Source organism: Clinocottus analis, unplaced genomic scaffold, assembly GCF_023055335.1.
Source record: "Clinocottus analis isolate CAN_PGR_092001 unplaced genomic scaffold, fCliAna1.0.p SCAF_23, whole genome shotgun sequence".
NCBI lineage: Eukaryota > Metazoa > Chordata > Actinopteri > Perciformes > Cottidae > Clinocottus > Clinocottus analis.
This window is the reverse complement of record NW_027175965.1, coordinates 196229-222704: the sequence shown is the minus strand read 5'-3', so window position 1 is coordinate 222704 and position 26476 is coordinate 196229. Positions and strand designations below refer to the sequence as shown.

At 40.8% G+C, this 26476-nt stretch overlaps 3 protein-coding genes across 4 annotated transcripts in view; 2 read left to right on the top strand and 1 right to left on the bottom strand.

Annotated features, from left to right (window-relative positions):
- bcar3 (BCAR3 adaptor protein, NSP family member) overlaps window positions 1-5000 on the bottom strand; it is a 69267-nt gene extending 64267 nt beyond the window's left edge. Inside the window, exons 1-6 of one of the 2 annotated variants that reach the window (XM_068589731.1) lie at window positions 4919-5000; window positions 4317-4423; window positions 3202-4150; window positions 2842-2934; window positions 2644-2743; window positions 1082-1305 (exon numbers count right to left, since the gene is read on the bottom strand). In XM_068589731.1, the coding sequence (XP_068445832.1) occupies window positions 1082-1305; window positions 2644-2743; window positions 2842-2934; window positions 3202-3228 (444 nt within the window). In that variant the 5' untranslated portion in view covers window positions 3229-4150; window positions 4317-4423; window positions 4919-5000. Of the gene's footprint in view, window positions 1-1081; window positions 1306-2643; window positions 2744-2841; window positions 2935-3201; window positions 4151-4316; window positions 4424-4918 lie in introns of those variants that run through there. The other variant, XM_068589732.1, reaches the window with a different exon arrangement.
- The window catches only part of fnbp1l (formin binding protein 1-like), a 132077-nt gene extending 105601 nt beyond the window's left edge, over window positions 1-26476 (top strand). The window contains exon 17 of the mRNA XM_068589735.1: window positions 26467-26476. The gene's annotated coding sequence lies outside the window, so the exon portion shown is untranslated. The remainder of the gene's footprint in view (window positions 1-26466) is intronic.
- Window positions 6061-21459, top strand: hps3 (HPS3 biogenesis of lysosomal organelles complex 2 subunit 1). Its single transcript, XM_068589991.1, has 25 exons — window positions 6061-6185; window positions 6262-6404; window positions 6861-7017; window positions 7125-7196; window positions 7431-7524; window positions 7728-7801; window positions 8193-8405; window positions 8784-8850; window positions 9024-9106; window positions 9544-9658; window positions 9951-10107; window positions 10215-10297; window positions 10900-11074; window positions 11443-11524; window positions 11625-11782; window positions 14291-14399; window positions 14907-15169; window positions 16746-16923; window positions 17273-17506; window positions 18282-18479; window positions 18667-18870; window positions 19067-19171; window positions 19317-19523; window positions 19666-19753; window positions 20395-21459. Exons 3-25 carry the CDS (start codon window positions 6967-6969, stop codon window positions 20520-20522), a joined length of 3138 nt encoding a protein of 1045 aa, XP_068446092.1. The 5' UTR covers window positions 6061-6185; window positions 6262-6404; window positions 6861-6966; the 3' UTR covers window positions 20523-21459.

Below are 26476 nucleotides of genomic sequence, written 5' to 3'. Positions count from 1 at the left end.
CCCCATAAAATTAATTTTCTATAGTCAACATTCATCTCCTGTGCTTTGTCCTTGAGGGAATAAACCCTCATAATACTCAAGTCGCTAGTCAGACACTAATAAGTATAATTGAAACTGAATCAATATAATAAAGATTTATTTAATCCTAAAAACTGGCTGGCGTATTAAATCTTCAACGCTGCTTGGTTCTCCAAAATATTTTCGGGGCTGTGAGCCAACATGTTTCCACATCACTGTTTGTTGGCCTATAAAACATAACACGCTGGATATGCAGAGAAACGTTTGCAACTAGTCATCACTCGTATGGAATCTCTTTTACTTTACGTGTCTTCAGAAATTGGGGAAATCTTGGGAGGAAAATCAATCTTTCTTTTCCACTTTAATGAAACGTTTTAGTAAGTTTGCAACAATCTTGCAAATGTCCCTCCAGAATTATTGAAGAAAAAAAGATTTTCAAGAATGTGTGCTGTAAAAGAACTCACTCTCTTTATGAAATGTAACTTGTGTTATAGATTAAATGACAGTGGCCTGATGATAACAGCTGAAGGATGGGAGAAGGAGAAGGAGAAGGGAGGTATAATTTGCATGACTCAGCTCTGAGGTAAGGGCATTCCTTCGGGGAAATGCTTGGCTTCTGCACAAACTATCAAACAGCTCTGCATCTGTTTATGGAGAAGGACTAACATGGTGTCAGGGGTACCCCAGCTCAAATGGGAATAAGCTTGCAAAATTGATTTGATTTAAAAACAATATATATATATATATATATATATATATATATATATATATATATATATATATATATATATATATATATATACACACACACACACACACACACACACACACACACACACACACACACACACACACACACACACACACACACATATATATATTTGCCTGATTTGAACTGCACCAAGTGATGTGAAGTCAAGTGCACCGTGCAGACGTGCGTCCTGCAGGTGGAGAGAGGCGGGCTGCATCTTCAAGGCGTAAAACACTGACTGAATTTATTTCTCCGGCAAATGTTCATGAATCAAAACGATGCCAACCATTGAAGTCAAAAGATGTGTCTCACCTTGCGGGAGCTGCAGAGACACAGAGGCGGTGCAGCGGACTGCTGCACGGAGGAGGACACTTGCTGAGCCAGGAGCCCCCGTCCTGTCCCTGCACGGGCTCTCGTAGCGTCCTTCCGGCACGTTGCACCGGCTACTGCAAAGTTTACTGTCCGCGGATGACAGCGACTCTCCTGTTGCCGTCTGCACCTCAGTGATGTCTGAAAGAGACTCAACCTTGAAGTACCTGTCAGCAGGGAAAGAGAGGGGAGAGCGAGGGAGAGAGAGTGCGGGAGGGGGGGGGGGGGGCAGAGGAGGAGGGGGGCGAGAAGGGGGGGGAGAGAGGGGAGGGAAAGAGAGGGGAGAAGGGAAGAGATTTGGAGAGAGTGAAAGAGGGAGAGAGAGGGTTTTATTATGTTTTATTATTATTGTTGTTGTCCATGTGAGTTGTATATTTTTGTGTTTGTGCTGTGTCTTGATGCCTTGGCAATATTTTAGTTCCAACATTCATGCCAATAAAGCCAATTAAATTGAATTGAGAGAGTGAGATAGAGATAGACAGAGACAGAGAGAGAGAGAGAGCGCAAGAGAGACCTCCTTGGTATTAAAGTGTCATGTATAAACGGTGGTGCTTTGCAGGTAAGGTATGATTATGATATATTTATTCATTAAACCAACGTAAAAGCCAATTGTAACTGTAGACAGAGATTTGCCATTCACATAAATAACAACAAATGTCAAATCCTAAAACTGTATATTTTACTGTTGCACCCTGTATATAATGTATTTTATAATCATAGCGGGGTTGAATTATCCATCCAACTACTTAAAGTAATGCACTATCACAATTTACTTAAATTTGAGTCTGTAAACTTTACTGTTCGTAATGACAGTGTTGTCAAACTGAAATTTTAAAACAACAAACATCAAGGCATCAAAAAACAACATTTATGTTCCTCCAAGTCAGTCTCTGACCTTAAAAATATGTTTTAGAGTCACAGTTTTTGTAGAAAGCCTCACAAACAGCTTAACATCTGCATGTGCAAATACAGTTGTTCTCTTATTCATTGTCATGGATAACATAACACTGACGACACATGGAACTCCATGAGACACCTCCTGGTGCTGTGCGCTTTTCCAAACATATGAGACTCTCCCTTGTAAACTACTGCCCCCATGCGGTATTTTTCAGAAACTGAGTCAACTGGATGTCAACTTATGCCTTTCTGCCGTTAAGAAATACACTACAGATTATGTAAAGGCTCTAATATTTAACATTTTCAGGGCATACCAACACCTGCTGGGGTAAAAGCTCCCCTCATTTCAAATGGTTATTCTTTAAAACATGCATTTGCACACAAAACGCAGTATACAAATGTGACTTCAATTTGTGTCAGACAAAGAAAATGTTTTTGCAGCAGAAGTCTTGTCAATGTGGAAAAATTGTGACTTGAAGTCAAACTAAAATTGCCTTGATCACAGATCGAGGCACCAAAAACACCAAAATTCATCGTCATCCAGGTCCATGTCTGAGCTCACGCAAACGGTGTGAAACATTTTGTGGCAGTTGTCACATTGAACCCACAGAACCAATCCTTCTGGGTTCTTTGGAGGATATGACTGTCGACACCCTCCACATCGCAAAATCTTCTTTTCCAATTTTCTCTTCTTTCTAGCAATGTGACCTAGTCAGAGGAAGAAAAAAAAAGAAAAACAGGACACGTGTGAAGAAATTGGAGAATATCTTATAGGTTTACATGTCAAGACTGTTCGGCATACGTACTAGTGGATGTTGTGGGTTCAGCAGTTGAGGAGGAGGAGCCGGGAGAAGACTGGGGCGCTGGAGGCATAGAGGCGGTCTGCCAAAGGTTGGAAGCTGTGCATATGAAAATCCATGCTTTAGTGGTCTAGATATGGTTAGTGTTTTATTATAGCTAATGTTAGCCACATGTTACAATTATGTTGAATGTGTTTTACATTGTCTTTACTGATTATATCAAGTATTTCTAATGATAGGGGGAGGAAAGAGCTTGGGACTTGCTGTATGCTCTACAAAATCATATTAAAACATTCAAATAATAACTGTCATTCATATGTAAAAACAGAAATGCTTTCTCAATCAAAACAATTAAGGAAACTTTACCATCTCCAATGTTATGATGCTGGTCATTGGAAGACACGCTCATGCTGGTTGGCGTGCTGCGGGAGGCGAATGAGGCACTGTGGGAGGCAAAGACGGCTGAGGGACCAGCTGCACCAGAACTAGTGGCTGGTTGGGCCCCGAAGGGCAGGCTTCCTTTGCGGCTGAGGCGAGAGCCACCAGGTAAGGTAGAGGAAGAGACTTCCAGGTCGGCGTCTTCTGGCCCCTGTTGCTTCACACTCCTGGCCTCCATTCTGGCTGCACTGTTCCCCACCTTCTTGATGACATTGGACATTTGCTGAACCGTCAACACATGGGCACTACTCCTGAGGTTTTGGATCTCACGGGTCTTGGTTTTGGACAGGACACAGGCCAGTTCCGCAGTTACGCGACCTGATGCTATGAGTGAATGTGTGAGGTAGGGATCGGAAGATGGAGATGAGGACAAACAATGTGGCGGGGTTAACCCGGACAAGGGGATGTCTTTGAGTAAACCGCTTCTAGTGGGTGATTTCTTACCGCGGTCAGTAATGGCTGGGATGTGGGAGGTAAGGCGATATTGGTTCCGCTCCTTAAAATTAATCCACCAGGTTTGGCCGAGAACAGTCCGAGGTTTGTGCGGATTACGATCATTATAAATGGCCAGAGCTTTGGCCACCACCTGATCCTTTCTTTGAGGACACCCGTGACTGGCATTGTACAAGCAATACTCCACCAGGGACCTCTCATCTTCAGGAGTGAGAAGCTGGGGGTGGCCTTGGACGCAGTCAGCGGCTACACGTCCAGTGAGTCGGTCTGACAGGCTTGACTTTGGGACTCCAAATTGCCTGGACGCCTGCCTTATCTTTAGCCTGCCTGCCTGCACCTCCTGCATGGCCTGCTTCATGGCTTCTTTGCTCCATTTACTATTCTTACGAACTCTCTGTCTCAGCTGCCGGATACTGGGCATCGTCTGCATAGTAAAAGAAATTAAAATGGAAAAGTAATGGTAGAATTAATGTCATGTCAACGTTCATAACGATAAACAATAATCTACATTAACCTTTTATTTTAAAATGTCAAGGCTCCCGTGAAGAAAAATAGACGCATAAAGACACATTGTTCAACATCAAACCTACCTTTCTTCATTTATTTCTACTTTCTGCGTCCTTTCTTTCTTTGTGCTTTTTCTTCTTTTTCCTTCTCTTGCTTAGCATATCTTCTCCAGCATCATGAAACAAGAGGGCTGAATAACAAACACATAAAAAAAACATGTAGAATTTGCTTAAATACATTAAGACGATAACTTCTTGTTTTCACGCGCATGCGCACTGCGTTTCACTCGCTCTCCCAAACACGTCTAACCAGAGTGCATGACATTCATCTGTGATTACAATCATTTCGTCTACACTTTTCTACGTTTTCCACAGAGGTCAATAAAAAGTGGTTAGGCTTAGACATTAAGAAGTATTTTTTGGACTATTCGACCATAGACTAAGCAGAGTCCCAACGCAGCCGGAAACAGACTGAACCAGAAGGCAACTGTAGATCAAGGAACCGCTTGTTAACTTGCTAACGGTTCCGTTAATTCAGGGGGAGTTAGCGCCAGTTAATGAGCGTTGTCAGAGTGCGTCTTCTCTTCTGTCAAGGTGTATCTTACAATATCCAAACATGTATTTGACGTTGTGATTGTATACACATGTAATGGAGTTTCATACGCTATTGAATCGACTCTACTTACACATAACATCCGTGTACTGTGGTAGTTACTGCAGAGCGAACGTGTCCGACTGAGGAGCACGGCCGCCTGATCAACGGTGGCCGGGTCAGGACAAACTACGTACATATTTGAGCCACGTGCTTTTTCTGAAAGGGCTCCTCTCTCCACTGAGGTGAATAACTGCGGTCAAGTGAGCCCACATCCCCCGTGTGAGCCGCACGCTGAAAATAAATGACCGTCTATTCCACGTGTTACGGTATAGTGGTGTACGGTGCTGTACGGTGGCACTAAAAGCATTCAAACTTTCCCACTATTCAAAAGGCTGTAAAAGCAGATCCTTAAATTTGTAGATTAAATTTCCCATTCAGTCTTGTTCAAGCTGACCTAAGCTATGCCCATGTGTATGGCCATGAGATATTATTATACCATTTTGGAGAAAAGTGACATCAAAGTTAGCTCAAAAGACATAATGAGAATAATAATTTCATAGTTTCCCAATATTCAAACAGCTATAAAAGCAGATCCTTAAATTTGTAAAGTAAAATTATAGGGCAGTCTTGTTCATAGGGACCTCTGCTATGTCCTTAAGTTTGTAAAATAAAATTTCAGTTTCGTTCAGGCATGGGCATAATAATAATTTAATACGGTATTATAGTAGCGTTAGTATAAATTGCAGTAGTATTCTTTGGCCAAATGTATTCACAATTGTTGTTGTTATTTGTAACTCTTCTCCATTCTAAGTTTGTTTCATTGAACAGTAAACACAACAAAATGCTTATATATTATATTCATATTGGGAATTAAGTTGTTCCAATTGCAGCAGGTTGGTTAAAGTGTTATTTTTCTCAAAAGAAATGTATTTTTTTTCATCATGTATGTTTTGTTTCATTTTAATATACACTAGGGAGTGTTTTAAACACTCCCTCCCTTATTTGTATCTTCTTTTTTTCCTCAAAAACAAAAGTAGTGACTGCTTAGGATGAGGCACACTTTGTGATAGATTTTTATTGTACACACACACACACACACACGCACGCACGCACGCACGCACGCAAGCACGCACTTTATGACAGATCCCCCTGTCCATAGTGACAGCTCGGTACCAACGTGAACGTCAAACCCAAGACAAGCAGGAACGTGAGCCAATGAAAATCGAGAGTGGGCGGGCACTTGTTGTTGTGGTTGACTGTTCACTTCCTGCTTGACAGCGTGAAATCAATAAGCAGCAGCCGTCGTGAATAGTCTAAACTAGACGGAAAGGAGAAGGAACTGAAGACCTGTCAGCAAAGTAAGTACTAAACAAAGAACATGTCCTCCTTTCACTTTCCAAAGACTCTCTAATTTCCGCCTGTCTGTAACTACAGAGTGAGTTAACCGCTGAATGTAACGCGCACACCCTCTGCTGCTCACGAGACTGCGGCATGTGATATCGATTAGAGACACACACTGCAGTCCTGTTTTCAGCCCGACAGCCAGAGATGCAGGGGAAGCTGGATTCAACATGAAGTTAAGTTAGCAATTGGTCTTGTTTTTGCTCGTTTTATTTGTTTCGCTTTGGCATATTGCTTTTAAAGTGCTGTTAAGCTCCACCAGCAAAGCTTCATTTCCTTCCGTCGTACTAGTCATGTGAAGTCTATGTACGTGTCTGAAAACCATAATGGGAATAGTATTTGTGAATCCATCACATGTAAAGTGCTGTATGACATGTGATGCAGGTTACTACAGGTGGGTTACGTTGGGCACTGATCGACCATTCTTTTTTAAAATATTGATGCATCTACAGATTTTTATTTCTTGATTAAAAGTTTAGTTTATCAAGAATATGTTCAAACATATTGAACAAAACACTATTTCCATTTTTTTAGGGCCACAGTGATGTGTAACATTTTTAAATTATGATTATGTACAAGCCATTTTTAATAGTATCTAGCTCTAATATGCCTTTTTTTCTTTATGATTGTAGGTGTCCTGCTTGATGGGGCCTCCAAGAAACCAAAACAAAAGAGAAGGCAGCAGTCAGTTGAATTTCATCCTTTGAATAAAGTGACTCCCCAAGACGCAAACCAACCATGGTGCATGTCTACAACTGCCATCCTTTCTCCTCACAGCAGATAGTACAGGTAGGTTGATACGTCCTGATTTATTTATTTAAATCTAATTATCCACATTCTGTTGTTGTTGACTGTATTAGGTCTTAACTCATCTCCCTTCCCTCTCTGTGTCTCAGGTGGAGCAGGAGCCTGGACTGATCTGCTGTGGAGGTGGAGCCCTGTTTGTGGTGGCCACTGGAGGATGCAAGGTTACCTTTCAAAATATGCATATTTTTAAACCATAGTCCTGTTTTTGTTATTTTTTTGTCTGGGAAAAAAAAGCTAATACTGACTTGTATAAATGATCAGTGTCCCCTAATAAAAGAACACATCTAAATGTCTGCAGATTGTCTGAATACTCTTAAGTCACAAAAGAGATAACATTTTGGAGATGAACGATTTCTGCACGAAACTGACTATGTTGTGATGTGAACTAAACCAAGGTGGATGCCTACAATGTGGAGAAGGAGGGCTGCCCTCTCATCTGTCGCTTTGCCACCATGGGCACTGTGAAGAGCATCCAGCACAGCAAGATGGGTAAACACATAAAAAACACATTACCTTTCTTCTTTAATCAGCCTCCCTCTCTGCAACAACAACTGTATGAGTATCAGTGTATTTGTTGTTGGCCTTATATGTGAGCGAGGCAGTGGGCGACGGTAGTTATCACAATGTGAGCTCGAGGGAGAAAGGCATTTTACACTCTTGCTTTCCTGTCTACCTCCCTCTGTGACATCCAGGAGATTACCTGGTGACCATCGAGGAGAAGAACAGCGCCACCTACCTGAGAGCCTACACCAACTGGCGCTATCAGGTATGCACTTAATGTCGTAGTGCTATAAAATGTAAGGACACCCTGTTCTTTTTCTTTCTTTGTGTTATGATATGCGGCCTTAATTCAAACCGTATTATCTAAACTATGAAACGGGATAAAAATGTATGGCTTTACTCTCACAAAAAAAAAAAACAGCCATTTTTTTTCTCTTACATACTAATGTGACACTAACTAAATGTGTGTGAAAATATACCAGGGATAAATGAGGTCTTGATTTAGGCTCAGCAGTCCAGAGACTTATGAAAGATCATCTATGAATGTGCTTCTGAGTATGTGGCTTAAAAGTTAGTTTTTCATCCGTATATCTACTTCAATATTAATTTATTTACTCCATGTATTTTCATCCACTTGTTTATTGCTTTCTATTCAGGCGGAGGGGAAGGCCCGTGTCGGGGTGCGCTTGTTGGGCCACCTGCTGCGTGGGGCGTCTGTGCGTGGCGGAGTGCAGATGGAGATCATTGAGATTCCTCTGTCGGAGCGCCCTGTGGCCGTGGCCTGTTGCTCAGTGACAGGAGACCTGGTGGTCGGATGCGAGAGCACCCTGGTTCTGTTTGCTTTAAGGGGACAGAACCAGCAGAGCCTGGTAAGGGTCCGCTGAAATAAGGTAGCATTTGGACTTCATGTGAACAAATGTTATCTAAAGAGAGGAAGCTGCTTGAGTTCATAGCAGGGCCAGACGGCCGTGGTTACTTCACATTTCTCGGATGGTTATGTTGGTTAGAGAGTATATGTTCAGACCTGCATGTGACCGTTTACCACAACATTACAATTTAATTTAGTCTTTAAGCCTTCAAAAAGTAACAGTATCTAAAATCTAGTGCATTTAGTCCAAGTCTTATGTATTTATCAGGTTTATCTCTTGTAAAATTCACATCTCATTTAAACAACACAAGTGAACTCCTATTGATACAGTAGATGTTGCAGTGGCTTCATGACATTTTCTCTGAAAACAAACCAACAGAATCAGAGTCAGCAGATGCTTCAGAGCAGCTGGACGAACGCTCAGCAGAGTTCTAGTCAGAGTCAAGGTAACCCAATCAAAGTAACACATGTACTTCATAATCATGTTCTCCGCCTTCACACACAATCACAGATTCTCTCAATCAATTCATCTGTATTTCTGGTTATAACAAGAATAAAACTTCTCTGTGGCATATGCTGTTGAAGACCTAAAGATCATCTATCTCCTCTTTGTTTTCAGCTCCGATTGTAGGTTCAAACCAGAATTTCCTGGATTTTGAACGCTCAGTTATCCTGCATCTTCCAAAAATCAAGCCTACACAGGTACTTATTGTTCAATTTGTCTTTTTTACACTTTAGGTTTCATTTTCCTTATCGTTCAATCTATTTGTACCCAGTACTAGTACTGGTGTTATTTACTTGTACCAGTAAATAACACCAGTACTAACTGGTCTGGTTTGTGTACATAATCTCCTAGTTAGTTAAGATATAATAACTGTACACAACAGTATACTTACTTTATTGACTCAATTATTATAATGTTTTTTTTTCCCAGTTCCCTTTTTTTTAAAACTTGAATTCATTTAACAACTGCAATATTGTAATGACTTTCAGTTAAACTGTGCCAGGTAAAAATAGAAAAAAAGGAGCAAAAATCCTAAATCATCTTTTTGATAATTCTACAAACATAGGACGCGTTTACTTGTGTTTCGCTATTTCAGAAGTTCAAACTATTAAAATGTACCTCCTGTGACCCCTAGGTGGCGCTGTGTGGACGATATGTTGCAGTGCAGGCGGAGCTGGAAGTGTTGGTTCTGAAACTGGACACATCCTCTGAACCTAAAACCCTAGAAGAATCATCGGACACAAAGAAAAGTCTGCGTTTGTTTGCCTCTTTAATAATTTAATCAGTTTTTTGGTTTAGCTAACTTTACAGACTAAGAAAGTGTGTATGCCATGTTTGTCTGTTGCGGATTCATAAAATCTCGTTTTGGAGCGAAGACCTCTGTAATTAACTTAATTATATTAATTTTCAAAAATTACTACCATGAGGCACACATTTAAATTGGTGAAATTAGCTATTGAGAAAGCCCTTAATTTAGTGAGAGAATTTCCCTTCACACCAGACTATCATTAAGCTTTTGTGTGTCTGTGTATTTGTGTGCAGCAGATCATCTGGAAGACCAGGCGGACTTTCAGATCCTTCCGAGACACCAAGAGTTGCTCGGCGATCAAGCTAAAGACTGTGACATTCCTGTTAGCATAGAAAAGACCGGGCTGGAGGACAGTGCGGGGCAATGCACAATATCATATGTTCTCTTCAGGTGTGTACACTTATTTCTGAGGACCATATTGACTCATAGAGCTTCACACTGGGCATAGTTTTGCTATATGAAGTTTATTTAACTGGCATGTCTCGTCTCTCGTGCAGGCGTTTTACTCCAGACTTCTTCCAGGGCTGCAGTGTGGAGGAGACTCAACTCCACTCCCTACAGCTCTACCCGCTGTTCACCAGTCAGTACCGCTATACAGCATGAGATACAGATGTGTGGTGTCAGTACAACAGCGGCATACGTTGCCACAGGTTATGACTCAACTTCCATGTATGCCAGAACAATATCAATAGAGCAGTAGATGTAAACCTTTCCATCAGAGCATTATTTGTTCATAACAGTTACACCTGCATTTGGTTGCAGCAATGCCCCGCATAGCATTCACTGCAACTTCCATTATTCTTAACACATTATAACGTTTTATCTTCACCTTCGAGGTCTATTTTTTCTGAAAGGAAATTCTGCCAGTTGACTGAGATTTTATTTTTAGTGCAGTTTCCTTTCTGTCAGGACAAGACGAAAGGAGGCTTGTTATCAGTATAATTCTAAACATATATTTCAAGGATATTCATGAAACATTGGGCTTGATATGTCAATCATTAAAGATGGGAAGAAGGAAAAAAGTTTAGCTTCTTCAGTAAAAGTTGCTTAGTATTGGAAATTAGTAAAATGATGTCATTCTTCCACGAGTTATACAATTACAATAACCAACAAAATAACTGTGTGTATGAAGTCGGTACCACAACACTGTTTCTATATTTCTCTCCATCTGACTCGCTCCAGGTAACCAGTCAGAGTCTCTTGAAGAGCCATTGTGCATATTCTGCTTCTTCTCCCTCCCCTCCGCCGGCTACCTGTACAGTCTAAAGGGTGGCGTCGAGCTTCTCTCGGCCTATCAGTATCCAGAGAAGGTCCTGAAGGCGGTGCTAACGGACCACCTGTTGCACGTCATAACAAAGTACGTCGGCGGTCCGATTTGATATGGAATTGGATCATCTTCACTGAATCACAGCAGTACATGAGCGTGTGTTCATGATAATTGTAAATTAACATAATTATTGCCCCTGATAATAGCATATACGATTATGCATTAATCGGTGAACACGTCAAGTTCTCCTAAATCACTCGCACTTGAGAACGAATCTGTTCTTACGAGTTGTTCTTGCATGAGAGGCCCCAATGAGTCTTTGAAAGGGAAACTGAAGGATTCTCCTCCATTAAAAGACATATTTAATTCTCAATAGTAGAGGAAATGACTCACAATACAATATGTTTTTGTTCGGCATTCCAATAAGTTTCATCTTGTCTCCTGTGTGTGACTGGTAGGAGCGCATTGCAGTGTTTCACTGTGCGCTGTGCGGCGGTAGCAGCCAGGCTTGATGACCCCTACATCGATACCACCATGAAGGTATGAGCCTCACCTTTTTTAAAGCCTCGCCATGTGGCCTCTCGACTAATTTACTCACTGACTCGGTCTCGCCACTCCCCGCTCTGTGTGCGTTTTGAAGGCTTGTCCGCCCTGCAGCCTGGAGGTGTGCGCGCTCAGGATGCAGCTGTTCATTGGTCTGCGCTCGCTGTGTGTCTACCGTCATCACGTTATCCTGCTCTCCACCGCCGACGCAGAGACACCAGAGGAACCGGAGCGCCCCCCGCAACGCAGAGGCCTGTACGTCTCTCACACACGCATACAATACACAGTGTTATACACACGCCAATGGTATAGATAGGGTATAGGGTATAGATCATACATACCTCCCTACGGGTACCAGAATACCTCATCAGCACTGCTAATGTGGTGCATGCAGGCTGACATGCATTTATATACGTGTTTACTGTGTGTGTGTGTGTGTGTCTGTGTGTATGTTGTTATTTTAGTGAGTTGAAAGAACACACCTTGCTGACTGGTATTTTCCTGGCGGTGGGAATCGATCCCGCAACCACGCCGGCTCTGGAGAGCCTTCTGTCACGGCCCTTCCTGTAAGACAAAGCCCAACCCCCCCACCATAGTCCCAGTTGTCACTTCTAGACCAAGCTGCACAGCCAAGAAACCCATGAAATACTCTATTTAGCCCAATCCTTTCATCAGTTCATTTTTGAAGGTGAAACCTTGATGCTTTGGATTCTATTTCACTTTTTAATGTCACAGAATTAAACTTTTTTCTCCCTGCTTTTAATGAAAGACACGCTGAAAGCTGTATTCTGAGCTGCAAGCAGATGGAAACTAGCCTGAACTGGAACATCAGTATAGCAGGTTTTTCCTACTTCATGACAAAAACTTTGTGAAGAAAAGGGGACCTTCAGCATGTTCTGGTATTTCTTTGTCCTCATGTCACACCTTCATAAATCTTTTGTTTAGGGACATAAAGGTACTACTTCATTTGGAGTAGGAGGGAAGAAAAGGTACTAGGATTTTGCAACTGCCTTGTATCAACTTAACTCATTAGATATTCATTAGGTCAATTAAGAAAAAGCTTTTTCATCTTTCAGACCCACATTTTATAATTCAGTAGGTTAATCATGGATTTACATGCCCCCAATGGATATCGGTCTAGAGTTTGATTTAAAGACAACACATATGTTTCACAAGTAGCCAGTTTACGAGATAACTTTAAACCGTTAAAAAGTGTAATCCTCTCCAGACAGCAGCCGATGGGTTCCAAGTTTTCATTATTGATGGTTTGAAATGCTTTTTACAATTTTATTTTTTGTTAATCAAGCTTCTCAACATGCTAAAACCCTAAAACATCCAGTAAATGTAGCCCGTGAATGAGGATCTAAATGTCTGCCTGATTTGCTGTTTGGTCTAAAAGTGACAACACTTCCTATTTTAGTTCCTAAAACCGATCCAACCATAACCTACTTAACGGTCCTCAGTGTGTGTGACGTTTTGCTCGCAAACTAATTCCCTTTTTACTGAAATAAGATCTGTTTTGGATTTTATTCAGCTAACCTAATAATCCATCTTTATGGTACAGATTACTGGTTTCTTGTGAACCAGGCATACACACACCTGTACTTTTAAAAAAATAAAATGTACATATTCTTATTTACATGAATACATTTATAGTTGCACCTTAAGGATTTAGAATAGCACCTTCTCCGAAATGGCTGCCAATAATTGCAAGTTCGGAGCTATTTTTATATTGTTTAAGGGTCGGACATCACTGTCTTCTGTGACACCCTCACGGAGTGATTCTAGACAAATATTAGCACAAGTCTTTGAGTAATGTAGGAACAACCAAAAGTCCATATTTGGGTTGGATGTTCCGGGTGTTATAGTAAATTTGCTAAAAGTTTAAGAGTGGTGACGCGACACACATCTTCCAACGATCATCTCCGTTTCCCGCGATAACGCTAAAAGTTATAGGTGTGGGTTTGTAAATCTCAAGGTTTGAGGCCACACGTCATGACGAGTGTGACCAGCAAAAAACACACACAGACACAGAAATACACCAGATTAGCTTTTATACCATGTTAACCTGCTCACTAACAAGAATAATAATAATGAATAACTAACTGTTTGCTTTGGTGTAGTGATATGTCTACATATTAGGCAGTGTATGTATTGTATCACATATGAACTGTAGCTCGAAGGTTGTTCTTCTTCGGGAGTATGTTGGTGATGCAGACAGTGCACATGCAGAAATACTACTGTCATGAAACGAAAGCAGGAAGCATTTCTCCTCTTGGTTCCTAGAATACCTGCTCATGAAATGTTCACTACACTGTTACTGTTCACTATACATATAAGTGTATGGACAGCAACCTTTTATTCTTTACATATGTTTACTTGCATTCACCCATATTCTGTGTGTTCTGTCCAGTGGACGATACATATTTTTCGTAATTTTATACTCAAGCAATGTCGGTCTTATAGTGATGATGTTAATTACATTGCAACAGCTCCTGACCCCGCTGTCTAATCCATGCAGAGCATATAGGAAATATCAGTTTCCTATACAAACTGTCAGTTTCTAGACTTCAGACTGGAGCTTAATCTGCATATGTGTTACTCACTGTCCTTTGTTGTTAAGTGTTTCCATGAATCATGGGAAATTCACTTGGAACAGTTTGCAGATTTTGAGACCAGAGAAACATCTAGTCTGTGAGATGAGACATAGAGATTAAGTGTATCTCTCTGGCTGATCATTCTCTCTTTGACCTCTGACCACAGGAGCAGGAAGTGGACCATTTCTTCCCCCAAAGAAAGCAGCCCTGCAGGACACGGATGGAACCTCTATGTGGTCGACACCGTCTCCCCGCTCTCTCTTTACCAAGAGATGGTAACGCAAACACCCCCACATTATCACCGATAATATCCATCTGAATCTCAATGGTTGTATTTATGTATTTTTTTACATTTCTCTTTACAATTAATAATGATAATCATGACAGATTAAAGAACTGACACCAAAATAAATATACAAAAGAGAAGAAAAATATTAATTAAAACACAAAATGTACATTAAACATATCTGCATTGCAAAGTCGCATTGTCTGCAATGTATTCCTTAAAGCAGTGTTTTCTAACAAATGTTACAAGGTAGCAATATTATTTCACCTTTTTTTTCTATTGCAAAGTATTTCAAATATTTTCAGGTTGAATATTTCCAACGACGACCTTCTGTATTCTTTGTTTTTAAAGATACAGACAGGAATTTATTAAACAAGCGTTTACAAGTTTAAAAGGTTAGATTACTAGGCTAGATTAGAAACGTAAAGTTTACGTTTGAACACTCTGATGAGCATGCTGATGAGCAATACACTCAGTCTGTGTCTGTGTGTGTCAGGTTGAATACAGCCAGCGGTATGCGGAGACCAACCCGCAGGCTCAAAGCCTTCGGCACCTGCTGAGTGAAGCTCACCTCCTTATCCGCAGCTCCTTACTCCAAACGTCAGACCAGCAGCGCAGCATTGAGGAAGACTCGGTACTGTCTCTGCAGACAGATCCAGATGGACCAGCTGAGAACCACACAGCTGTACAGACAGACAGACGAGACCTGGAGGAGGCACTCCGACAAAACTGTGCACAGCTGGGCGACTGTTTCAGCAGGTAAGACACACACACACACACACACACACACACACACACACACACACACTTCTATAAAGGACAATTGTCCCTTAAAACAGCTTTAGAAATACCATCTTTTAATCTATGCACACACCCCTTAATTTGAACTAAGGTTCCTCTTTATTAAGGAAATAGATTGAACAAGTTCAGATTAGCAAATGTAGTGATCACTTACCTTAACAAACCTGAAGGAGTAACTTAACACCCCCGAAAATATTGTCTTTGCTGTTGAGTCACTTGTTAAATTAAGTGGTCTAACCCCATAAATAATAAAAGTTAAATAAAAAGATAAAGCATTGAGAGCAAAAGGATGAGCTTATTAGCCACCTTTAGCCATTTAGGCTATACAATTAAATTGTAAAACCCCTTAAAATAAATAAATCCAAGCTCATTTTACTTTCTTAATATTAATATAATTAATATATACTTTAGATGAGGTTTTAATGTTTACAGTTAAAGGATTTTGTTGAGATAATTGCATTGCTATCATTTAGGGCTGGGCATGATTTTACATTTTTTTTGATATGCACCAAATTCAGTAATGAAGTAAAAACTTGTGTATTGCAGCTTTTATTTTAAAGTAATGTTATCAGAACAATATAACAGCACTCTGGAGCAACAACAAGCTAACATACATACATATATAGTTTGTTTGTTTGTTTGTTTGTTTATTTATTTTAACAGGTACTTTTCAGTAGTAAGGGTCCCTGTGAGGGACAAACCACTCCTTCTTTGGTCCATGTTCAGTCTGTTGCTTACCTTTTATAAAAATGTTAAAGACCAGCAATTGATTCACTTTATACAAAAGAAATAAGTGTTTTTTAGTTTTTCTTCCTCAGTGTGAAAAGTCCAGTCTGTGTCGTCTTGAACAAGTGCACTGAACATCTTCTGATGTGAGGAAAGTTCTCCTCTTTGAGAGAAGAGTAAAGATCCAGAAGTGATGCTGCTTTAAAGTGCTCTGCATGGATTAGACAGCGGGGTCAGGAGCTTTGTGCATGCGGGATTAACTTTCAATCTGGACGCGGAGCCTGCCGGTACATATACTTGTAGTGTATTTGCCCGCTTGTGAGCGTTTGTGAGCGCGTGTGAAGCGGCTCGCGGCAGCGGCGCTGCTTGTTGAGAACAGAAGCTACAGAACAATACGTGCTTTACGTCAGACTCACTTCGTTACGCTGCCTGTCGGCGAGGCTACGGAAGCGCGCGCCCGCCTTCAAAGTGAAAGCAGTGCCGCTGTAATGCGTTCATGGCGTTTATCTTATTTATTTTTCATGTTTGATCGACCTCACGTGGGCCCTCCCTTCTGTTTGGGACGGCAAAAAACAACAGTGTGTGGTAATACATTACTACTTATTATTATTGTTATTATATTTATTTTGTATCTATTAAATGACAGAAAATAGTGTAAAATCCCACAATATCCAGAGTTTAAGGTCTCAAATTGCTTAAATGCTTGGTATTTCTTCATTAATAAATTATTTATGATGATCAGAAGTTGTTGCTGTTGGTAGATTTAAAGGTACGGCTGCAATAATTCTAAGCTTTTCTGTTCCGTAAGGGCCAGCCAGAAGGACTGCCACCTGGCTCTGCCGTACTACAGGATGTCTGCTCTGTCAGTCACAGACATCATGGCCAGGAACCGACCGCTTCCCAGCGGCCCTCACTCCTACGGCCCCGGGTTCCTCTTCTACCTGAAGCATTACCTGTTTGAAGAAACGGAGCAGATTCTCAGTCAGGTAAACACAAACATAAAAGGCTCATAAAGCTCCACATGCGGCTAGTATCATGTAAGGCTTTTTAGCTTGTGGAATACATTTGTATTACATTGACATTAAAAACTATCAGTTTCCATCTGCTTCTGTGCACCCAACATATACATTCACAGCCAAATTTCAATGTTGATGTCGACAAAAAGTTTTTTCTCTGCTCGATAAGTCTCTTACAGAAACCATATATTTTCTATAAACAGTAATTGTGTAATTATTGATTAAGTTGTATATTTATTCGCTTATCATCTGATTTATTTGTGTTACACAACACAACATTTGCCAAAGTTCCCCAAAATAAGAATTAATTTTTCTGCAGGAGACAGCTGATGAGGTCATAGACATTTTCAGCCAATCGGAGCCCTCACAGCTCGTTAGTGTGTGTGCCAGCTCGTCCCTGATAGACATTAGTCCTGCCCGGACGCTGCAAATCCTCCAACATCTGGAAGACACCACTGGCGTGTCTGTTCTTTTGACAACCACCATGGCAACCATGATGCTTCGTCTGGACGACCTGCCACAGTACACACATCTGATGGAAAGACACGCTGAGGTTAGTGTGGGGTGTGTGTGTGTGTCTGTGTCTGTGTCTGTGTGTCTGTGTCTGTGTCTGTGCGTGCGCAATTGTGTATATCAAAGCACATTGATATTAAATTGATCCCAACTACATGAACTACTTAATGGATTTCATGAAAACGTGTATTAGCTCTATATTTGTTAATGACATGCATAAATGATAATTACAGTATTAGGTTTCAAAAAGATATGAAAAAATGCAAATAGAAGCAGTTTCACAGATTCATACTTTTTGTCAGACCAGTGTGTTGCTATTTGTACAGTATTGTTTTAAACATAACAAACCTAAACTTTCCTTTTAATGTTTGCGTTACATAATTATTGAACATACTGTCGTATTTCAGGGAAAGAGCATCATACAAATGAATCAAGAGCTTTTAATATAATTGCATTCCGTCATATTAGGAAAATTACTGGTTGGAAATGTCACAGCACATCCGTAGGGTCCTTAAGTTAGGATGTGCCATACATTAGGCAGATTATTGTAGAGATACACAGGATGTGATAAATGTACCTCGGTTCGACTGGAATGAAATGAGAAACCCAATGTTGCTTTTAGATCAGAGTTGATTGAGAACCGCATATGGAATGGTATCTACTGTATTCATTTGATGCCATCAAACATTTATTCAGGCCTTCTGGTCTTGTTTCCCGGTTGCCGCTATTGTTCCAAGCCATAAAGACGCGGTACATTAGCTGATTTTAAGTATCCAGTATGTGAGTCATGCCAGAGGATTCCTGTATTTGTTCAGATGCTGCTGGTGTACGGGTTCATTGAGGAGCCGCGGCTGCTGCTGCATGGCGGAGGTGGAGGCCAGCACGCCCACATCCGTCCCACAGCGTTGACCCGCCAAATGGCCAAGTCCCAACCAGGACTGCTCGTGGCTGCCGTGGTGGCTTTACATGAAAACAACAAAGTCCAGCTGGAACAGGCTGATCACATATTCAAGGTGTGTGTGTGTGTGTGTATTTGTGTGTGCTCGGACGATAGAAGCAAGTTTTAAGAGTTTCAAGCTTACAAGTATATAAAAAAAAGTGTCTTGATTTAATTAGTTCATTTTGATCCATTCCGCATGAAAGATCAAGAAAGGAATGGCAACAAAAGTGTGCGTGTGTGTGTTTTTTGTGTGTTTCTAGGAGCTGGGCTGTGAGAACTGCTTACAGGTGGATTTCTGGGAGGCGATGCTCATGGCGTCGTCAAAGGAAACTATCATCCAGGAACTTCTGTTCCGAGTGGCGTCCGTCTACATCGACCGACTGACACATACAACCTCGGACACACACACCAACAAACCACACACGCCTTCAAGACGCAGGCCACTGAAGAGCGCTGAAGATCTGGTACTGTAGCTAAAATTTTGACCGCTGTTCTCTTTGTTTGGTTGTGAGCAGTTTAAGATTCCTCGTGATGTTCAACCACCACTTTGAGTTACTGCCAAAAAGTTATCATTGTATAAAAGCAGCGTGATGTTCAGAAATTAGTTCATGCACTCAACCTCATGCACTAAAAGTTCTTGATGTTTGCTGTTTGTCTCAGATAAACTCGTGCTCCCATTACGGTGCCTTGTACCCGTGGCTCACTGTCCTCAATCCAGCACACACCACCAGCTCACAGCACCAGGAGGCGCTATACAAACTCCAGGTAATAAGTCTGCTTCTATGAGTCATACATTACGTTGTCTCAGTAAGTATCTAGAAGTGTTATGAATAGAGGAGAGACCATCTGCCTTCAAGATGTAAAACAATGAATGTCCAGTGATTTTTTTTATTCCTGTATCCATCTGCAGTCTCTCCTGTGTGGTCCGTCCCTGTCGGTGGGCTCCGTCACGCCCCTGATGGAGCGTCTTCCAGAGGAAAGCTTATGGGGCTTCAGCCTGCACCTCCTCTGCGCTACCAGGGAGGGGCAGTATGACAGCAGCATTGAAAAGCTGCTGGACCGATGTCCTCAGGCCATCATAGCCTACGCTAACCACCAGTTACAAGACAAGCACATGGTTTGTACTGAGGAGTAGCTTGACCTTTCAAAAGTGTATTGTTTTCCCTCCGTTTCATGTCTGAATGTTTGGTATATTCTGCATTTTACACCCAGTGGTTATCAGAGGTATTTACCCCGTCTGTCTTGTCTGATCTCAACAGGCGTTGTGGTGGCAGAAGCTGCTTCCAGAGCTTTGTGACAGGACGAGAGCTGCCGCTGACAACAGCATCCTTTTGGCCGCTCTCAAAGGTAGAGGCCTCTCTCAAAATGCCATCAATCTGTTAAAAGTATGCCAGTGTTTGGGTACTTTACATAATTTAGTCAAAGAACTTCTCATATTGGGTATTTTTTTACTTGGCTTATTTTACTGATGCACTTTTGTTAGACAACAATCTATGTAGGACATTAGAACAAGGCCTGGAAGCGAAATCAGGGCTGTTTCCACTGAGGACACTGTGGGAACAGAGCGTAACAAATGTTCACATGATGGGAATGGCTTTTTAAGCCAACAGAACAAATAGATAAAGGACTCATGTTTATTACCGCCGGTAGGCGACAGAGAGGATTTAAATTTGGACCTTCAAGAAGATTCATTTAATTTACGCCAGATAGAATTGATTGGCTGTATACATAAAATATGATGAAATCAAATAATTCAAATATCTTAGACTGTGTATATTAAATGTAGAGCACAAAAGAGCAATAATTGGGCTATTTATAGAAGTTATAGAGTGAATCGAGTCAAGTTTCACTGTCTGTGGCTAATGGAGGGAGCACCAGACAAGACTGCTTCTGATGGAAAGACAATGACTGTGACAGAAACTGGATGGGTCAGAAAGTTGAGATATCTAGTGTTGATGATTTTATGTTGCCGCTTTTCATGCCAACAGAGACGCTGGTAGTGGTTGCCATGGAGACGAGTCCCACAGAGTTTCTGGAGCTGATGCCCGAGGACGGCACCGCCTCGTACTTCCTGCCTCACTTGTTAACGTGTAGCCAAAGACACCTGCGGGCCTGACACACACACATATACACGCACGCACGCACACACACACACACACACACATACACACTACTAGAGTAGACAGGGACCAATGTGGCCGTCTTTGATCCAGCAATCGAACGGCTTCTCCGACCACTTGGGTATTTAGTGATTTTCTCAAAAGTCCCTTAACAGTGCTGCTTGAGGAGGATGCTACCTTTTGAGTATGAGGCACATAAATTGGACATTCAATCAGTCACTCCGGTATGATGTATCTTCTGTGTTTTTAGCTGACAAAGTAGCTATAGAAGATATTATAATATAGGATAAACAAGATTAGACTACTACTTTAGTTAGTTGTTTGTACTTTAATATTGCTTTGTATCAGTTTTGTTTTCCTCTTGCATTGTCATTTTTGTAGCATTTGAAGATTGTTTTTGTGTTTTCATGCGAGACATACTATATGTGGTGATATAAACTTAATTGTCTAGCAAATATGAAATTGTATGATTACTTGTTACAGTTTGTAGTCCTTAAACTAGTCCTGTACTTCCTAAAACCAGCAAGTTGGTTAAGCACTTCAAAACTGCAGCGTCCATCACCAGATTTCATCCTAAACCATTTTTGATTCGGTGTAAAAAAAACAACTAAAATAAACATGTAATGAATAACCTTGGAATTTGCTATAGTGCATTTTAATTTCACAGGGGTTAACTATGAACACGTATAACAGTGCATTATGTAGCAAATGTTTTGAGATATGACATTCAACCTTTCTTTTTCTGTTGATGTTTGCCACTGTTGTGTGACGACCTTGTATTGTTAGGCGACAATGCAAGCCGCAACAGTTTGCTGAAAGATCACTTGTGCTGCAGTCTCAGTTGACAGTCCCACCAGAGGAATGAGGAAGTTATAAGCTACAATAACATTTGAGTCTGGAACAGGGTTCTTACTGTCATTGAAAACCTGGAAAGTCATGGAATTTTAATAAAATGCTCAAAGTTTTAGAAAAGTCATATACCTGTAAATGTGTGATATTCACATGTTCATGATGTTCATTTACACTGAGTTTAAAATTAATATGCTTCTAAAAGAAAGACGCTCAAAATATAAGCAGGCACACATACATACATCTATATACATATTTATTCTTTTAATCAAACTATTGTCTCTAATTCATTTGTGTCATGTAAGGTATGCTGTATGCTTTGGATTCCTCATTGTTAGTTTAAATACTAAATATTCACACTTTTTTATGTATACACAGAAATGTTTGGCCATGGACATTTGATTTAAAGTCATGGAAATCCCTTGGTCAGAATGTGTATGAACCCTGCTAGATCGCAGACTCCTGTGGCGTAACACCGGCTCCTGAAGTCTGCAAACTGAAGTGACTGAGCAGCTTTTTGTAGTTTTTTGGCTGTTTGAATACGAAGTTCAAGAAATGTCCCACTTCAACTGTTTATCAAAGACATTTTGAGACCAATGTAATACAACATAGGTTTAAATGTCTTAAGAGCATTTTGCTCCTGTGATTACTTCAGTGACAGGTATGCTATATTTTAAAGTGACTCGATTATCGATTAACAGGTCAATGACGAAAAGGAAAGAATGTGTGAAGAGGGGTTAATTATTGACTAGCTGTGTATGTGTCTTTTCAATTTAGCTAATTTACCTTCTCTAAACTCTATCTGACCTCTATGAGTCATGCAAAACTAATTGTAACACTAGAATGCACAATGTAGACATTGGAATCAACAAATTAAAAACAACAACAAAAACAATAGACCAACTTGTAACTCCCAAGGAAACTGCAGAACCAACCAGAGCTAGTCCACAAACCTCTCAACCAATGAGAACTTCAGCACAGTCCACAGAACCAATCGCATCTGGAGGGCACAACTTTGAGCCTCTCATGGCTGTTAGAGGCTGATAGATCTCAGCTGGAGGTAATGAGGGCTCAGCTGTTTGGATGTTGGGAAGTTCCATCAGAGAAGATGAAGCTGAGCGAGAAGAATGTGGCGTCGCTGGCCATCAAAGAAAACATGGAGATGGTGACGCTTTCTTCAGGGAAGCCCTGTGTGGTGACGTCAACGCAAGAGACGGAAGAAGAACGGAGCGATGACCAGGTGGGTCTTGAGTCTAATTGCATTTGGGATTACAGGTTGAATCTGAACATACAGCGAGACTGGTGATCCTCAACTGATAATAATTAATTTAGTAATGGCCTATATTAATTTATAGAAAGTCCAAACAGTGTGTTCTGCAAGTAAACCCCCAAAATGTGATGATATACCTTCAGATTAAAGTCATACAATGTTTCAATTTCTACCCATTTGCTGTATTTAAGTAAATGTTTTCCATTTATAGTTGGGATTATGTGATCTGGTTGGAGTCAGCAGGAACTCTATATGTAAATGGAGTGAGATTAGATGCTGCTGATTCCTCTATTAATCACTGTGACTGGTCCACATGAGATATCACTTGAGTGATAGCATTTAGACTGTTAACATAGCAAGTATCCTTTGATTAAAGGGTTCAACTAAATCCTAAACGCATATTTTTACTTTTTTTTATTTTTTTTATTATTTTTTTTACAATGCTTTGATCACCAATTGCGATTCTCAATCCCTGAGAACAACTCGTGTCCCACTTTTTAGTACAAAATGACAAGAGTTGACAACGACTGAGACAAGAAGTCATGCCTTAGTTTTGCAATGACCAAAAAAAGGTTGTTAGATCTTAAATAAATGGTTATTTTTCTATTCCTGAACCCAGAAACACCTGGCTCATCCTCTGGTACCCGACTGTGAGAAGGGTCCTGAGGTCCACCCCTCACCACCCAGACACCAGGCCGAGCCCAAAACAGAGTTCACGGCCAAAACGGAGGCCGAGCCTGTCCCAGGATGCATGGAGAGAATTGAGATAGAAATGGAGGTCAGTCAGTATGAGTAATGTATGCAAGTAAATCAATACATTGATAGAGCACTCCATCCCCACTTATTGTAACACTGTGGAAAATAAGTGGCAACTATAGGTTGTGAAGGAAATAAAAAAACTTTCTTTCGCATAGTTTTTCTTTTTCTAAACCAAACTGACTGCTTTCTCTTTCCTTTCCTCCATGCAGGTATTATCTCCTCTCAAAGGGTCCGAGACTGAGCGAGTGGCGATGAAACCAAATGATCCTTCCATCATTGCCACGGTACGCCAATTCAGGTTTTTACAGAAGTGGTGTTTACTGATTCAATCAAACCTTATCTTGGTGTTGAAAGTTTCAGGCATGGTACATGTCTGCGTATGTGTTTACATGGCCTATTTGCTCATTTTCACGTGCATGTTTAGTGTACAAAATGTTCAAAAATAAGGACAAATGCTCAGAGCCGAATCGGTTGTTATAAGATGTTATCTGAGCATCAGTTTGAACACAAAGTGATTCACTTTATTGATTCAATTGTAAATTGTTCTTGATTACTGGATAGTTTTGCATTGAAAAAGCAACACATTGCAATATGAGAAATTGTGCATTGTTGATATGATTTCATGTCTAATCTACTTGTACGTCTTGTTTCATTTTGTGTGATGCGTGTGCGCTGTAGTTGTCTCGAAACAAAGCCCTGGGTCTTAAGTGGAAAAGGCTGACTCCGCAGAAGACAGGACTGGTGGTCAAAGATGTGGTCTGTCTGCCCAGAAGATATTACCTGGCACAGCTGGAGAGGTAGAAGGTGTTATTGTAGATCTTTTTTTCCGTCCTCCTCTCTCATAATTTATACTTGACTAAAGACTAAGTTGGTGTTTTTCGCTTCTTGTGAGGACTTTTCCAGACTGATCATATTGGTATGACATGTGGCTATTCATTCTTTTTTTTGATGATTCTTAACATTGTGTGACCCCTTTAACCTTTTCTCCAGCAGCACTATTAGTCCATGATGAGTTTTATTGAACCCAAGGCCTGACATTTTCTGTTGTTCCTGAGGGAATGAATTCTCTGTACATATTTTCTGCTCTTGCCATCACCAGCAACACTTATATGGTTAGAATGAAAGGAAACTCGGGCTCCTCAGAGGATAAAACCTCTCCGTTTTGGACACCCTGACACTCAGTTTGCCAAACTGCCATTTAAATTAGCTTTGTACGTGCGTGTTCTCTTATTAAACAGCATGCATGTTATTTCTAAAATATTAATCACAGCAACACATTTACACAATTTAATTTGTGATAGTAACAGCCGGTGACATCATTTTAAATTGTTGTCGAGAAGTACAATATCCAGGAATGAAGAAAACATTCTGTTCTTCCAGACTCACTGTTCCACGAGGCAGAGAACTGTCAGCTCTAGCGGCAATGGGAATGACGGCTCGCATGACCATTGATTATGGATGGTCGGCCAATCAGCTGGAGAGTCGGCTGGCGACGCTCTTCCGGGGCCGGTTTTTAAAACGAGTGGGACAAAGGTTCTCCTTCACATTTCTACAGGTGGGTGTGGTATAGTGCATTTCTATCCCAGTGAGTGCTAATTTGACTTCACACTTTACTGGTTCACTCTTTAAGGTCTCAGGTTACAAATATAGATTTGATTTAGGATTAAGTTTAGCTTCCCACAAACTAAATTAAATCTCATATCTGACAGTGAATCTGGAAAGTTTCCCTCCTGTTATTCCTCATTTTGGTACATATATATCTGATGGTATGTATGCTTTCCAGTGTGTCCTGGGCTCCGGGGTGCTATTTGTCCCAGACACTCCTGCACAGGGCTGGACTGGAGAGCAGGTACTCAGGACCTCTGGATATGGTGCTTTGTACATTCTCAGCCAACAGGACCACCCACAGGTAAAGCACAGCTGCTCTGGGTTTTATGTGATGTGAGGCTCCAACAGATATGGATTCAGTGCAGTACTAATGGTTGTGACTGTGTGAGTACTCTTTTTATGTAAATATAGTTCTCAGTCATGTATTCAATTGAACGCATTCATTTAACTTTGACATACTTTTTTTAAAAAGTGCATACAATTGAATACTCTTCTCTGAACAGGCAAAATCTGAGAAGTCAGCAAGCGAGACACCTGTGGTGAGCGGGTAAGAAAGCAGTTGCTGTTCCTGCGAAGAAACTTTAAAAACTGTGAATTTGTATAGTTGAATTCCCTGAATATAAAAATGAATTTGTGAATGTGCTTTGTCTTTTGCCAGGAAGGAGTTATGTGTGGGGGAGATGGAGAGCTGCTCGGACAAAGATAATCGCCTCGGAAGACTGATCCAACCATGCATTCCCAGCGTGAGTTTATTCCACCCAGAAGATATTGGGAAGAAATGTGACCAAATCTTAAACAGTGTTTGAACAGATGCTCAGGTGGCGCCTCCTTTAAACCTTTCTATATGGTGTGCAGTTGAAACACAACCTGGACTCATCCTAAAACTGTTCAGACAGGAGATCGTGGATCAAGACGTTGAAATCCGTGTTCAGGTGAGGAGGAAAGACCTGCTGCACAGCGCTCTGAACGCGATGAGGAGTCCGGACTTTTGTTTCAGAACGACACCTATCGTCTCTTTCAGTGGAGAGGAGACTGGCGGCCATGACGGACCTCTCAGAGAATTCTTTAGGTTGTGATAATGATTGACTGTGAAATATGAACAGTTGTCAATTTGTTCTGGTTTCCTACACTCCTGCAGCATTTCCTTCCAAGTGAATGCAGTTTAAACTGCAAACCAAGTAATAGTTTCGCTTGATTGCATTATTTTAGCAAAAAAAGTGCTTGCAAAATGATTGTCACAAAGTGTACAGCTGTAACTAACAAAGAACAAACTTTTATCAATTAACCTGCTGATTTTTTTTAAATTTTTTTTTATTTTAGAACAATAATAAATCTAAATTGTGAAAAATCAAACTTTCCCAGATGAGTGTTTGACCAACATACCAAAATGATGCGAGGCGGCGAGCTGCTGCAGATACACTGCATGTATCGGCCTTCATCACCAGCTTGTTCAGTCTCCTCCTG

What these genes read in the sequence shown, in the direction of transcription:
- hps3 (XM_068589991.1), top strand. Translation starts at nt 6,967, where the DNA reads ATGGTGCATGTCTACAACTGCCATCCTTTCTCCTCACAGCAGATAGTA. An exon ending in CATCCAGCACAGCAAGATGG is followed by an intron (nt 7,525 to 7,727) that starts GTAAACACATAA and finishes TGTGACATCCAG; the next exon opens with GAGATTACCTGGTGACCATC. An exon ending in AGTTACAAGACAAGCACATG is followed by an intron (nt 19,524 to 19,665) that starts GTTTGTACTGAG and finishes TGATCTCAACAG; the next exon opens with GCGTTGTGGTGGCAGAAGCT.